The sequence below is a fragment of the Papaver somniferum genome, chromosome 3 (assembly GCF_003573695.1).
Source record: "Papaver somniferum cultivar HN1 chromosome 3, ASM357369v1, whole genome shotgun sequence".
NCBI classification, from domain to species: domain Eukaryota; kingdom Viridiplantae; phylum Streptophyta; class Magnoliopsida; order Ranunculales; family Papaveraceae; genus Papaver; species Papaver somniferum.
In genome coordinates, this window is record NC_039360.1 from 219,330,115 (window position 1) to 219,346,943 (window position 16,829).

General features: G+C 36.4%; 1 protein-coding gene across 1 annotated transcript; it reads left to right on the plus strand.

Moving 5' to 3' along the window:
• Nucleotides 1-11,924: 11,924 nt before the first annotated feature.
• On the plus strand, nucleotides 11,925-15,688 carry LOC113362134 (F-box protein At5g18160-like). The gene is made up of 2 exons (XM_026605111.1): nucleotides 11,925-12,227; nucleotides 15,195-15,688. Exons 1-2 carry the CDS (start codon nucleotides 12,047-12,049, stop codon nucleotides 15,329-15,331), a joined length of 318 nt encoding a protein of 105 aa, XP_026460896.1. The 5' UTR covers nucleotides 11,925-12,046; the 3' UTR covers nucleotides 15,332-15,688.
• Nucleotides 15,689-16,829: the final 1,141 nt, after the last annotated feature.

Consider the following 16,829-nt stretch of genomic DNA (forward strand, 5'->3'; position numbering starts at 1 on the left):
TAACTTTCGTGTCGACTCAGCTAAATCCCTGAGGGAATCTTCTAAAGAAGGAATAGGAACAGAAGGATCATAAAAAGGGCTACTTTTCAAAATTTTCATTGCATCCTCTAAAGACGAAGAACTAGTAGTATAATCTTCTTGCTCGTATGACCGATACGCGTGTGGATAGTAATTGGGCTCACCATGGTATGAACCATAACCTTGAAAAGGTTGGCGTTCCCAACTACTATTCCTACCATGGTCTCAAAACTGATGATGTCCATATTCAAATTCAGGTCGATACTCATTGTATTGGCTTCTATCATACCAGTTCGACATTCTTAATTGCAAGGGAATTCTACACAATCACAAAAAAGGCTGACTTAACCAAATCAAACCTATAAAATCTAGCAAACAAAAAGCATGATGGCTCCACTTAGATTGTTTCTAGACCAGCTTTTAATCCTTCGATAGGGAATTCGTTACAATTTAAGCAAACCCCTCTGGAATTAATCCGAGTTAAAGTAAGTGAAACAGAGGCGAGGGAATCTCAATGGAGCTTTGATACCCAAGGCCTCACCGGCATTACAAGGCGGCACGTTTCAACTTACAGAAACCTTTATGAACTTTGAAGTGTACTTAAACGAGTAACCAATATCCTTCGAAAAACTTTCCTAACAAGCTCGTTACCCTATCGGTCTCGTTCTAATCAAATTATAAGCTTGGGATCGCGTTAGGTTTCGTTTTTCTAAGGCGGGAAAGAAGGGAGCGGTGATGAAATCCGAACCCTTATCTTGTATTGGCCAGGCCTTGCCCTTTACTAGGAATTTAAAAACAGTCTGGTTCAGTCCTCAATCAATTATCACCTTAAGGAAGACAGTAACCCGCTTGCAGGAGATTCGCGAGTGTTTCGATTGGACTTACCTCCCGTACCAGACGGGGGATGAACCGTTGCAGTCGACTCGGGCCACTGACTCCTGTGTGAGCGTACGAACCCGAGGGTCCGAGATGATATCGTAATCGTCGTCCTTCCCTGCAAACAGTTATATTTAAACTACCCTTTCGTAGGGTTTCAAAAAAAATAAATAAAAATAAAGTCCCAATTGTCCAAAGTCCAAAGTAAAGTGCAAAAATAATAAAAAATTACAAATATTTCCTTATACAATTCTAAAAAAAAAAATATCTAAAAAAATAATATCTAAAAAAATAATAAATAAAAAAATAAATAATAAAACAAAATCCTAAAAAAAAATTATTTGTCTTCTTTTTCTTCTCTTTTAGCTTTAAGCTGTGTTCCAAGTCCTTAGTATCCAACTTCAAACCTGTAACAAAAACACTTCCAAAGAAACGTAAAAAGAACAAATGAAAATAAAAAATAATAAAAAGCAAAAATAAATCTAAAAACTCTAGCCTAAACACAAATCCGCGTCGGCGGCGCCAAAAATATGATGGTTTTTCAAAAGTGATTGTAGTTGTAGTGGTAAAAAGGGTATCGTTCAAACTCAAACTTGTGAAGGATTTTTTTTTAAATTTAAATAAAACTAAATTACTCAAATAAAGTTTTTTCAAAATTATAGAGAAAACACCAAGACTCTGGATTCCACCATTGACCAATTGAGTGGTAAACTCTATTAAATATTCATGCAATTTTTTTCTTTTAAAGTGATTCTAATATTTGCCTCTAATAGATTTTTGAAGTAATAGTTGTAATCACAAAGCATGAAACATCAACAGTTTTAAAACTAAGCATGCTTCATCAAAAAAATTCACAACTACTCAATAAAAATCAATTTATCTATATTAGTTCTATGCAAATAATCATATAAAAATATTGCAAATAAATAATAAAAATAGAATTATACCAATTAATCTGGAACAATGGCTTCCTCCGTCGCCTCGGCTAAGGGGTTTAGCTCCTCATCTCAAAAACATGATCAAAAGATTTATCCATGGCTTAATAGGTGTTTTTATTGATAAAAATGGTGTAAAACTGAAGTTTGTAACGTTGTAATGGTGTTACAGCGTCACTGTTACAAAGACAAGTGCAGCTTATAAACGATATATTCCTACTGCTGTAAAATAACGACACTGGGTACTGCAGTTAAGACTGTTGAAGAACGACTGACTCTGCGAGTCTGTTCTTCCTCTTCTTCTTCTTCCTCGAGCAGCAGCAACAACACTTCTCCAATCAATTTCTCGGCTCTAAACTTCTCCTAACTCTCTTCTAAAACTTTCTAACCCTTCTCTGACATAAACCCAACTATTTATAGCCATCAAACTCCCTAAAAACTCGATCAAATTCGAGAATAATTCCATTATTCTTCTCGGGAAGTTGAAAGAGAAATCACTTTCCTGTTGATTCACGTGTTGCTGTTAGCTATTCTCTCGTCACCAAACTCTCCTCTGACTCGAACTCAACTGAATTGGTATATATCCAACGTGAGAATCTCCCAAAAATCTCTCCTACAATCCTTGAACCCTAAACAGAGAAGTCGTGCCCTGTTGGGACTTTGATCGATTATTCCGACTTATCCATCCCAATTGGATGGGTCTAGACGATTGCAACAGGCCCTTTATGTCTTGTAGAGTCCACACATACCAAATACACCCATTTAATCTCCTCAAAACTCGCTCAAAATCCAACTCCAAATCTGCCAGCGTGATAAGCATATTTTCCCGCCAAAAACCAATGTTTGAAAACGTGAAGAAATGTGATCTCCCCCTATCCAGTCTTGGTGTCCCTTTAGCAATTTGGGGCTGAAATAGAATTCCTGAGGTGGAAATAACCAAAACTTGGGTGCCTTTAATAATTTTTCTGGGATATTTTCCGCACTTTTTCGGGGTTCCTCCGGGGTATTTCTGGGGTACTTCCGGTACACTTCTGGGGCGCTTCCGGTACGTTATCAACGGAGGTCCAAATGCCACATTTTGAGCCATTTCGCCGTAAAAGCTTATTATTCCAAAAACACCTACAAAAGCGTAAAACAACCAAATAAGTAAAAATCAAGCACTAACAATATATACAATTGAGATATATAAGACACATAAATGCGTCTATCAAATACCCCCAAACTTATTATTTTCTAGTCCCGAGCAAATCAATACTACAAAATAAAATCTTAACTCACTTTCGCAGGCATCGTCGATTGCATTTAGCGTATGCAATAAGCCTTTAATCCCCTAGGTGGCCCTAGTGGACGAGTTATAGTCTCGGGAGGGCTTACCAGAGATATACCCACATAATCTTTACTCCAGACCCTAACTATCTATGCAAAACCTTGGAAAGCACTAAAGAACCTCCTTGGTTGGCATACTTATTGATTACAGGAGGAAGTACCCTGATGCGAATTTCCAATTGTTGTACACGAGTTTGCACTCAAGCATACTAAAATTCATATATAAGTGACATAGCTCTACTAAGATAGTTTCACTATGGACATCATATTCGGAGTCAACAAATCACATGGATAGATTAAGAGATGGATATAGAAAAACATAGATGGTTTTGATGTTGACTAAGTGAACAGTTTTTCTCATATCTGTCTGAAGGCCACTGCCAAGATGAACCTATCCTAAATGACTGAGATACTAGTCTGACTAATATCAACTCACTGGCATATACAAGGGAACCAGTGGTCAATAATCCTAACTCTAGGTCAACACAACTGGCATATACAAGGGTACCAGTGGTCGAATTTATTGAATTTTATTCCGTTTGGTCTAATGGTCTGGTCTCAATTTTTCTTTTCTTTTTTTGTTTTTTTTTTCTCTTTTTTTCTTCTTTTCTTTTTCATCATTTTTTTTTATTGTATCTCAACCACTCTGTTTCATCCTAGCATTGGTAACAACTTGAATCATGAGCCCCACCTAATCACTTAGAGAAACATATTTTAAAGAAAATAAAATAAAAACAGAAATGAAAAGGACTCAACGAGATATGGCGAAACTATCATGTTATTTCTAACACCTGAGCTCTGTGCTTTTATGAATAGACTCTTTAGATGTTTCGATCTAGTCAGTTTGGTCCCTCAACTCCTAAAACCAAAATGCTTCCATCCATTTATATTGGTTAGTGCCATCCTTAATAAGCATAAATTTCTAGGCTCTGGAGTTTATTTATTTTGCAACTAAAAAGTTTCTCCCATACCCCCAAACTTAAATCTAACGTTGTCCTCAATGTTCTAAAGATGAAATTAAAAGCATGAACAAGGAGAAATTGTTACCACTTGAAGCAAAAGAGTTAAGGAAAGATATTACCTGGTTGCATGAGAATGGGTTACCTCCCAAGAAGTGCTAAGTTTAAAGTCTTCAGCCAGACTTAGGAAAGGGTTAGTCAACTTGAAACCAATAAATTGACTAGATGGCAAGAGTATAACAGTAGCCGGAATAACTGTGGGTCTTCAAAACCAAATAGAGCTGACCACAAGAAATAGCAGCGAACCAAGAAAATGAACAAGACTAGTGTGCCCTTACTTAGTTTCCTGATAACTATCGCTAATTGTGGTTCAGGTTCAGGTTCTATGAAAGGGTCTAAATAAAATATTTTCCTCGGATGCATTTCCTCATAGGTTGGATCCAAATTATTAGGTCCTAGAGTCTGGAAAAATCAAATAAGAACTTAGAATCACAAAATAATAACCTAAATAACTGAGGATCCTCTAAGTCAATCAGATTTGACTTACATAATTGACCACAATGAGAGTACTGGTCATTCTTAGGAAAATGTGTCGATTTTATTAACCTAAAGTACTTAGGCTTAGTCTCAGAACTTAATATTCGACTCATTTTAAATATAGACGTTCCCACATTTGGAAGAAAACTATTTGGTGGGAAAACAAAGTCAATCTGGGTGTTATTGCCTGGGCTAACCACATCAACCAGAGGATGGGTTTCTAATGACTGAACTTCTTCTTGTACATCATTAGGTTCGGGAAAACGAGTATGAAGGTAATCTTATAAAATGGTCGAGGAAGATATATCATGTCCTAAGTGAAGGGACTTTCTGAGAGTTAAAGGTAAGGCACTAGGAAGGTGATAATCACCCCCAAACTTAGAGTTTTCAGTGTCTCTAGATATACCTCTAATTATTTCTTGAATTTCCGTATCTTCGGAGTCCTTAAAATATTCAAGAGATTCTTCTAAGTTATTATCAGGTAGTGCATCTTTACTCATCTCTACGGGTATATCTACTTCGTCTAAGACTATTGTTTCTAAGTCGCTAGACTCTAAAACAACATTTTCGGAATAAACCCGTTCCTCTAAACCACTATCATCTTCGTAATCAAAAGGAAAAACTACATCGTCTAAAACGGTGGTATCCCTAATCAAATCCTCGTCCTTTTGAATAGGTGAATAATCATAAAAATTATTTGGATTGAACTAGAAATAATATAATCATTATAAAGCTCAATTGGATTAATAGATTCCTGATCACTATGCCTACATATTTCAGATTCTTCATTACTACTATCCACATCATCATAATAGTACGAAGATGATTGAACCTTATCTAAACAAGTAGTGTCTTTTATTCTAACCGCGTCCTCTAAATCAGGCAAATATTCACTATTGATATCAAAGGTAAAATTGGAAACACCATTTTGGAAATTTAGATTATTTCGAGCAATACTTTCGTTCGTCTCTAACTCAAGTCTACGTGTCGAATCAGCTATCCTCTCAAGGGTCTCTTCCAAAGAAAGTTCCCTTAGTGTTGGATCTAAGTTTTGAGTTAAACTATTGGGGATATTTTCTAAAGAATCGGTCGTTGTTGCAGTCCTTTCGTCCATAACTACGTTATTCTCCCCAGCTAACTTACATGTCGATTCAGCTAACTTTCGTGTCGACTCAGCTAAATCCCTGAGGGAATCTTCTAAAGAAGGAATAGGAACAGAAGGATCATAAAAAGGGCTACTTTTCAAAATTTTCATTCCATCCTCTAAAGACGAAGAACTAGTAGTATAATCTTCTTGCTCGTATGACCGATACGCATGTGGATAGTAATTGGGCTCACCATGGTATGAACCATAACCTTGAAAAGGTTGGCGTTCCCAACTACTATTCCTACCATGGTCTTAAAAATGATGATGTCCATATTCAAATTCAGGTCGATACTCATTGTATTGGCTTCTATCATACCATTTCGACATTCTTAATTGCAAGGGAATTCTACACAATCACAAACAAGGATGACTTGACCAAATCAAACCTATAAAATCTAGCAAAAAAAAAGCATGATGGCTCCACTTAGATTGTTTCTACACCAGCTTTTAATCCTTCGAAAGGGAATTCGTTACAATTTAAGCAAACCCCTCTGGAATCAATCCGAGTTAAAGTAAGTGAAACAGGGGCGAGGGAAGCTCAATGGAGCTTTGATACCCAAGGCCTCACCGGCATTACAAGGCGGCACATTTCAACTTACAGAAACCTTCATGAACTTTGAAGTGTGCTTAAACGAGTAACCAATATCCTTCGAAAAACTTTCCTAACAAGCTCGTTACCCTATCGGTCTCGTTCTAATCAAATTTTAAGCTTGGGTTCGCGTTAGGTTTCGTTTTTCTAAGGCGGGCAAGAAGGGAGCGGTGATGAAATCCGAACCCTTATCTTGTATTGGACAGGCCTTGCCCTTTACTAGGAATTTAAAAACAGTCCGGTTCAGTCCTCAATCAATTATCACCTTAAGGAAGACAGTAACCCGCTTGCAGGAGATTCGCGACTGTTTCGATTGGACTTACCTCCCGTACCAGACGGGGATGAACCGTTGCAGTCGACTCGGGCCACTGACTCCTGTGTCAGTGTGCGAACCCGAGGGGCCGAGACGATATCGTAATCGTCGTCCTTCCCTGCAAACAGTTATATTTAAACTACCCTTCCGTAGGGTTTCAAAAAAAATAAATAAAAATAAAGTCCCAATTGTCCAAAGTCCAAAGTAAAGTGCAAAAATAATAAAAAATTACAAATATTTCCTAATACAATTCAAAAAAAAATATCTAAAAAAAATAATGAATAAATAAAATAAATAATAAAACTAAATCCTAAAAAAAATTATTTGTCTTCTTTTTCTTCTCTTTTAGCTTTAAGCTTTGTTCCAAGTCCTTAGTATCCAACTTCAAACCTGTAACAAAAACACACCCAAAGAAACGTAAAAAGAACAAATGAAAATAAAAAATAATAAAAAGCAAAAATAAATCTAAAAACTCTAGTCTAAACACAAATCCGCGTCGGCGGCGCCAAAAATTTGATGGTTTTTCAAAAGTGATTGGAGTTGTAGTGGTAAAAAGGGTATCGTTCAAACTCGAACTTGTGAAGGATTTTTTTTTAGATTTAAATAAAACTAAATTACTCAAATAAAGTTGTTTCAAAATTATAGAGAAAACACCAAGACTCTGGATTCCACCATTGACCAATTGAGTGGTAAACTCTATTCAATATTCATGCAATTTTTTTCTTTTAAAGTGATTCTAATATTTGCCTCTAGTAGATTTTTGAAGTAATAGTTGTAATCACAAAGCATGAAACATCAACAGTTTTAAAACTAAGCATGCTTCATCAAAAAATTCACAACTACTCAATAAAAATCAATTTATCTATATTAGTTCTATGCATATAATCATATAAAAATATTGCAAATAAATAATAAAAATAGAATTATACCAATTAATCTGGAACAATGGCTTCCTCCGTCGCCTCGGCTAAGGGGTTTAGCTCCTCATCTCAAAAACATGATCAAAAGATTTATCCATGGCTTAATAGGTGTTTTTATTGATGAAAATGGTGTAAAACTAAAGTTTGTAACACTGTAATGGTGTTACAGCGTCACTGTTACAAAGACAAGTGCATCTTATAAACGATATATTCCTACTGCTGTAAAATAACGAAACTGGGTACTGCAGTTAAGACTGTTGAAGAACGACTGACTCTGCGAGTCTGTTCTTCCTCTTCTTCTTCCTCATCGAGCAGCAACAGCAGCACTTCTCTAATCAATTTCTCGGCTCTAAACTTCTCCTAACTCTCTCCTAAAACTTTCTAACCCTTCTCTGACATAAACCCAACTATTTATAACCATCAAACTCCATAGAAACTCGATCAAATTCGAGAATAATTCCATTATTCTTCTCGGGCAGTTGGAAGAGAAATCACTTTCCTGTTGATTCACGTGTTGCTGTTAGCTATTCTCTCGTCACCAAACTCTCCTCTGACTCGAACTCAACTGAATTGGTATATATCCAACGTGAGAATCTCCCAAAAATCTCTCCTACAATCCTTGAACCCTAAACAGAGAAGTCGTGCCCTGTTGGGACTTTGATCGATTATTCCGACTTATCCATCCCCATTGGCTGGGTCTAGACGATTGCAACAGGCCCATTATGTCTTGTAGAGTCCACACATACCAAATACACCCATTTAATCTCCTCAAAACTCGCTCAAAATCCAACTCCAAATCTGCCAGCGTGATAAGCATATTTTCCCGCCAAAAACCAATGTTTGAAAACGTGAAGAAATGTGATCTCCCCCTATCCAGTCCTGATGTCCCTTTAGCAATTTGGGGCTGAAATAGAATTCCTGGGGTGGAAATAACCAAAACTTGGGTGCCTTTAATAATTTTTCTGGGATATTTTCCGCACTTTTTCGGGGTATTTCTGGGGTACTTCCGGTACACTTCTGGGGCGCTTCCGGTACGTTATCAACGGAGGTCCAAATGCCACATTTTGAGCCATTTCGCCGTAAAAGCTTATTATTCCAAAAACACCTACAAAAGCATAAAACAACCAAATAAGTAAAAATCAAGCACTAACAATATATACAATTGAGATATATAAGACACATAAATGTGTCTATCATCTACAGACGGTAGCCTACTACCAATTGATTTCAGACTAGAATGTAGTTGAGCCTTAAAAGGTATCCCACCGATCAAGGTACAGTGGCGCTACTTACGCCTCTTGAATCCCAGCAGGACTCCGTGCAATTGATTCCCTTAGCTGACGTCACACCAACTGAGAGTTGCTTCAACTTAATTGAAGACTTTAAACCAAATCCGCCTCTCACAGATTTAGCCTATATAATTGATTTCCTTTTACAATCAAAAGTTTGATCAAAGGTGTGGAAATCGATAGCAATAGACAAAGTCTATCTAACCCCAAAATCCGGACTTATACAATCTGAAGTACATCCTAAATTATTATTCACTTCACAAGTATAAAACCCATGGAATCAACAAATTTTGAGACGAAGATAACTTTGATGATATCTATCTATCTTGAGTGAGTATCTCAACATTCGATCAAAATACATGATACACGAGTTATCATGGAAATATAACTAGACCTGGCTTCACGAATCCCTATGAACACTTTGTAGTCGCCAAACCCTAAAAAGGGTTAGGAAGAGGATGACTCTAGATACAACTAGGACACACCAAAACATAGTGTGGGGATTCAAAGATCCCAATTGCTTAAAGTTCCCATTTTATACACTTGTTGCTTTAGGTTTAAGCTAAGATAGATTTGGAATCAAACAAACAATATCCACCGTTAGATGAATTTTTGAACTTAATTCACATAAAAAATATATACACTCTGGTTAGGTAAAACCGTAACCGGACCGTGTACAAAGACTATGTTCAACATGGTTAGCCGAAACTAGCCGGTTGAGCTTAAAAGCTTAATGTTGATTTTCATAAACACATAAGACATTTCCTCTGAGTCACAAACATGTGATCAAATAAGTCTAGTGTTTTTAGAGAATTAATCAAATGTTAATTATCTCGTAGAAAAAATTTAAACCCACTTGAAAAAATAAGAAACATGATTAGTAGAAGAACAAGGTACAAATATATAACAGTTCGTGAGCCGGTTCAGTCATAGTACACGTACCGGTTTGTAAACATTTAACAAAACCGAGTTCCATAGTTCACAGAACTTCTTAAGTTTGCGTACCGGTTAACCTTAAGACTGTCGTTGATTCCGGAGTTCACAAAACTAAATCGGTTTGTGTACCGTTGGGAAACGCTTCCGAGTTCAGGAACACAAAATTGTTTCAGTTTTCGTATCGGTTTGGAAACTAAACTTGGTTCTGTAACCACGGTTCAAAAATGGTTTGCATACGAGTATGCATACCGATCCGGTTCACGAGCCAAACAGATTTTCATATGATATTCACAAGAATATGCATACCACAAAATCTATAAGTCGATATGTATAGCTACTCCGCTACGTGTACGAGTACATGCAATACGGGTTCATACTTGTAACAGTTTCCCCAGTAAGACTGATACCATATTGTCTTGTATCTGAATCTATAGTAGTTTTATATTTCTCTCTAAATTGATTCGAAACATTCCTGAATAACATCAATGACACGTATCACTGTTCCAGGCTATTTCCGAATAATAAACTTGAATCATGATTTTGATTTCGAAAAATAAATTGTCCTTAATCGAAATTCATAAAATATGAACAAATGTTCATTAAGCTTAGTCATTATATTTCGAGAACAAATTACCAAGATAAATCTTGACTCGAAATTCTTATATATGCATAATAGTCTAATTAGTTATGCGACATCATCTCAAATGATAGAAAAGTTAATATAACTTGACATATAGGTGGTTTAGTCTTCACTTACCTTTTGTTAATGAAGTTCTCCAAAAGCTTCGAGTGATGTTCTCATTAAAACGGTAGAACGCAATAATGACTACCGTGATACACTGTATCTCAGCTACATTTCTATCCTAGTCCGAGACTTAACTAATTGTAGACTAGAAATCAAGATACAGTATTGACAACAAACTTGAGATAGCAACACTTGTGAGTTCGACCGAGCAATGCTCTAATAATTTTATTATTACTAACATGTTTAGAAAAATTATCTCAGGCCTTGTGTAAAATCTTTTGGAAATGCAGAATCTCAATAGAGGTCCATCTCTGATTGATGATGATGATTGTATGAGATATTTTGACTCCAAAACAAACAATAATGAGGAAATTGATATTGTCAAATGCTTGTTTCAAGGTAAAAATTGGGATTTTGAAGGTTGAATCGTTTTCGGCAGTCATAACTTCTAGGTTTCTTGTTTGTGAAGGTTCTTTGGTAGATTATTGTTCAATTTTTTTGTTTAAGAGTATGTTGAGTTTGCTCCTCCGTGGGAAAGTTGCTTTCCTTTTTTTTTCCTTCTTTTTGTAACTTTGTTGTCACTCTTGGTGACCTGACATTTTTGTTTTTCAATTATATTTGCTCTCTTCTAATAAAAAAAATAATCTCAAACTCTGAAACTTTATCCTAGGGTTTTATATTGGGACAGGGCGGGCAGCCCGGCCTGTTTCTTACTGCAGGCTAGGCCTGACAGGCCTCATAATTAGCTATCCAAAAAGCCTGTCAAGCCGGGCAGGCCAGTTGGAAACACTTATTTTGAGGTCCAAAACTTGCTCAAAGCCCATTCTATAATCAGGCCAGGCCAGGCCAAACAGGATTCGGGATTTTTGAATTTTCAAAATTCTGTAATAACCGATAATTCATAATTTGGAGATTGAATGAACTATAAGTTAAAATAATCTTAAATAATTAATCTTCTAAATGTAAAATAAAATTAAAGATAAGAATTTTAATCCAGAATTGAACCAAAACACACAACAATTTGCTCTAACATTAGAACAAAAATTCTAGAAAATTTTTAACAGATACTAGGCCGAGCTGTTAGAGTAGGTACCGAGCCAGGCTATTAAACTTTAGGGAGAACCCGAACCCACTCATTTAAATTAACCAGCCCAGCCCAGACGAGTCATAACGGGCTGCAGGCTTTGAGCTCATTTGGGTATAGACAAGCTGAGGCGGGTATAGGGAGTATTTTCGGGTATTATTTACCCCCTACTTTATCCAAATATTCTCATTTTTATGTTACTCAAATACGGTTACAGATATCAACACGCGACTCGTGTCGGGATCCGTTTTTCAAACATCAATTTGATTTTGTCTCCGCAAACTGCAACAAAAAGAAAAAAAAGAAAAGAAAAAACTTCCTCCTTCAAACCCTAAACTAGGGTTGCTCTGAAAATCCCTTCTCCTCAACACAATGGGAAATTTCAATATGCTCCCATTCGAAATCATTTTGGAAATTTTATCCCGTGTACCAGCAGAATCTATTCTCGTGTGCAAATCGGTGTCAAAATCATGGAGAGATGTTGTTCAACACCCATCCTTCTCACAAAGGCACTTGAATCATCTCAATGGTCTCGATTCCGATGATTCTTCAGGTAAGTTGAGTTTGATTTTGTATACAAAATGGTCTGGTGAAGAAGTAGAACCGTTTTACTATACTGAGTATGATGAAAATTTAAACCATTTTACTAGAACAACAAGGATCAATGTAAGACCTCTGTTTGGAATATATGATATCCTTCATTCATGCAATGGTTTAATCTGTTTAAATGCATTCCTTGAGAATTATAACCCGCAACCTGCTTACATCTGTAATCCCATCACCAGAGAGTACATTGCCCTTCCAAAAACTGAAGGGAAAGCCTTGTTAAATGGGTTTGGCTACAGTCCTTCGACCAATGAGTACATAGCTGTTAGAAATTTTAGTGACAGAAGAGACCCAAATTATGGAATTATTCAGGTGTACACTCTTGGCTGTGGCATTGGATGGAGAAATGGTAGAAAGATGGACTATGATGCGATGTCTTTTAGTCCACGTGGTGTTTTTGCGAATGGAGCTATTCATTGGGTGGATGGCAAAGGAACCATTGTTGCCTTTGATTTGGCTGATGAGGAGTTTCGAGAACTTCCATCACTCCCTTTTTTGCCACAACTACAAGCTGGTAATCAGCTAATTGTTGTTGGACTGCAGGCTCTAGGGTTTTTTTTTATGTGCGTGTTGTCACAATGATCAAATTTTTGACATATGGGTTTTAAAGAAGAATAAAAATAGTCATGATGCGATTTGGAGTAAAGAGTTCAGTAATATCAATGGCAAACCATTCTCCTTTACAAAGAGTGGTGGGCTTCTATGTTATGATCATCGTGAAAGAAATGTCTATCTTTACGCTCCAAAAGCTTCATCTTCAAGAATGCTTGGGAATGTTGGAAAGAATTTTAAATCTGGAGTCCCTCACAAGAACACCTTAGTGTCACTGAAAGCATTAGGGGAAGAAGATACGAAACTTATGGATTCAAGTGAAAGAGTAACATCTTGTGGGGAACAAGAAACCAGTGATCTTTCTCCAACAGAAAACAAGGAAGAAATAGATCTCTAAACGAAGATATAGCGGTATGTTTCCTTCTGATTTTTAGCTCTTACAGGAATTAGATAACATCAAGTCTTTTCTGAACAAAACTTAATTGCCAATTTGAATTACTGTTAGCTTTTAATTAACCTAAAATGCTGTGTTAATTCCAAATATTTTGTACAAAAATGATGTTGAAGTATATGCAGGAAAATCATGCAAACTGATAGCTTTCTCTGTGGTTCTTAGACATATAATGTTTGGTTCCTACTTCTTAGCATCACTTCATAAATGCTATCATTTTGAGATTAGTGTGTGATTTTAAGTTGTGAATTTGATGAGTATAATAATATGAAAGCAGCTGTTTGAATTGAAAAGGCATTTTTATCCCATTCATAAGTGAATGATATAAGATACAAATAACAAACTCTAGCAGGCAGAACTTTTTCATTGTATAGATATGTGGTGATGCTTTTGGATAAAGACAGTAGATTTTTGGAGATAATCCGTAAACATGCTTGGTTTGTCTAATACTGCTGAGTTTAGCTGTTAGTCTTAGATTAGCTTTTTTGGTGTTTAAGGCAAGATACCTCAACTCTGCCTACATAAGGATCTGTGACAGAATTACTTTGGCAGAGAGTAATTGGGATATCCTTTTGATTGGATAAGTTCACCCGTACCTATTGGATATTCACATATTTTTATCTATGCTTTTAACCGTTGTATATGCTGTGATATGAGAATCTTACATTCAACAACTTCTATATAATGGTTTGTCAAGATTGTATGTGTACTTGTATGGGCTTATTCTTGCTTTGTGTGGTTGTGATTATTCTGACGAGCGTCTTTTTTCTCATGAACATGTTATTTCTTATAGTAATGTTGTTTGAAGAAATCCACTAACCTTAGAAAATCCGAATTTAAACACCATGACCTGCCTTGCATTACATCATTTAAGAGGATAATGAATACTTCGGGCTATTCACATTCAATGCAGGACTTTACTAGCTCAAATGAAACCTAGTATTCCAACTTCAATGATTGTTTGCATTTCCTTTACACTCTCATAAGTACCTTGCATGCCACCTTAGAATCTTATCCTCTAAGTTGAGCATACAAAACAAATGTAATAACCACTTCTGTTAGTTGTCACCAAGTTGGGTCACCTGTTCATAACCCTTGTTTGGCAAGGTAACAATGATTGTTTTTATGTTAACGTTACATGTTTTTGTTTCATTAAACTAAATGCATTAGAGGATGTGATGCAGACTTAAGTAAATGCAAATTCTCTTATGCAAACAGAAACGGATGAGTAGATGCATGGATTTGCTTTAGAAAAGTAGCATCCATAGTTGCACTATAGAATCTATTTGGTTCCAAATTGTGCTAGGCTACTGAATTTAGTTAAGTACTTCATTCGTGATCAACTATCTGTATGTATAAATGGTGATTGTAGCTTTTAGTAAATTTAGCTGAATAAGATGCTTCCATGTGTTCTCTGGCTGTTGGTGAAGTACAATGAAGCTTAGTATTGTGTTGGAATACTTTATGTTGATTTTTAGGTAATTGAATAAATTTATATGATTTTAGGGAACAATGAAGTTAAGTTATGGCTTTGTTAGAAAGAATAAGGAAAGAATGGGTTTGTTCGGAGGAGTATTGGGTTTATATAGGCAGCTGAAGCAATCTAAGTATGGAATTTTAAAGGAAAGAGCGGTTGCTGGTGATGCATGGAAAGTCTCTTGTGAAAGTGATGGAAGCAGATGAAGTAAACAGGAGAAAGCCAATATGGTCCAATTTTTTATGTTTTTGTATGGAAAGAAGGAAGTTTCCTGCTGATATATATTTGGAGTTAGTCTCCCGAATTACGTTTTCTTGAGCATGAATAATTGACTGTAGCCTGTAGGAAGAAGAAATTTTATTGGGTTACCTACTTTAGTTTTCTTCTATATTTGGAATTCCACTGATTTGTTTTTTTTTTCCTGTTGTGTGTAGGTCTTTGCTGGCTACTTCCAGGAAAGTGGAGTAATATCTTGGTGGAAAGTCAAGCGCAACACTTAGAGATTTCTATGCCACAGTGCAATCAGTCTTACAACCGGGAGGGAGGGGATCCTGGGTTTCTGCACGATTAAAAGGGCCAATTAATATCGATGGTAATGGGAAAACATCCCTTCCGTCAACTTTTCCGTTTTTTCCTTTCAAGGTTTGCAACTTTTGTATATTAGGCTATGTCACCATTAGCAATACTTGCCAATTTATGTCTCCTAAGAGAAGGTTCAGTTTGGGGTCACAAAGAACACGGCTTATCCCCTTAATCTTTAGAAAAGTAGCATCCATAGTTGCAGAATCTATTTGGTTCCAAATTGTGCTAGGTTACTGAGTTTAGTCAAGTACTTCTTTCGTGATCAACTATCTGTATGTATAAATGGTGATTGTAGCTTTTAGTAATAGTAACTCAATAAGTTTAGCTGAATAAGATGCTTTCATGTGTTCTCTGGCTGTTGGTGAAATACAATGAAGCTTAGTATTGTGTTGGAATACTTTATGTTGATTTTAAGAGGCATGGAACCGGCCCTTGAGGGTGCGGGACCAGCTGATGTTCGATTGGGAAAATCCCAAGTTGTTTGGAAAGAGCTTGGACCCAATATGAGTAATTGCGCAAATTAGGTCAAAATTAGGAAAACGTGTGGGACCGGCTTTGTGCAAGCCCTAGTTGAAAAAGCGGGGGTCTAAGAACACCACCAAATATTTCGCTTAGCAATCTGTATGGACAAACTCGAATATACTTTAAAGAGAATCAACAAGACTCAATCAATTAAAAGTACATCAACGAGTTTATATCTCTCTCTCTTGATTTGATTTCCTCAAACAGAAACTGCGAGTACTAATCAAATACAAGAAATAACTTGGATGGTACCAAAGACCAATATCCAAGGATCAATCAATGACAATCAACAACCAAAGGTTGGATTACTCTAATTGATGATCTAACGCACAACCTGTATTATTTCAATTATAAAGATAAAAAAATATAATGCGGAAACTGAAATAACACAGACACCAGAAATTTTGTTAACGAGGAAACCGCAAATGTAGAAAAACCCAGGGACCTAGTCCAGATTGAACACACACTGTATTAAGCCGCTACAGACACTAGCTTACTCCAAGCTAACTTCGGACTGGACTGTAGTTGAAACCCAATCAGTCTCCCACTGATCCAAGGTACAGTTGTACTCCCTACGCCTCTGATCCCAGCAGGATACTGCGCACTTGATTCCCTTAGCTGATCTCACCCACAACTAAGAGTTGCTACGACCCAAAATCGCAGACTTTGACAATAAACAAATCTGTCTCACACAGATAAGTCTATCAAAGGATCAATCTGTCTCCCACAGAAAAACCCTAAAGTTTTTGTTCCGTCTTTTGATAATAATCAAGGTGAACAGGAACCAATTGATAATCCGGTCTTATATTACCCAAGAACAGCCTAGATAAATCAATCATCTCACAACAATCTTAATCGTATGGTAGTGAAATAAGATGTTGCGGAATCACAAACAATGAGACGAAGATGTTTGTGACTACTTTTTATATCTTGCCTATCGGAGATATTAATCTCATGCCAATCAA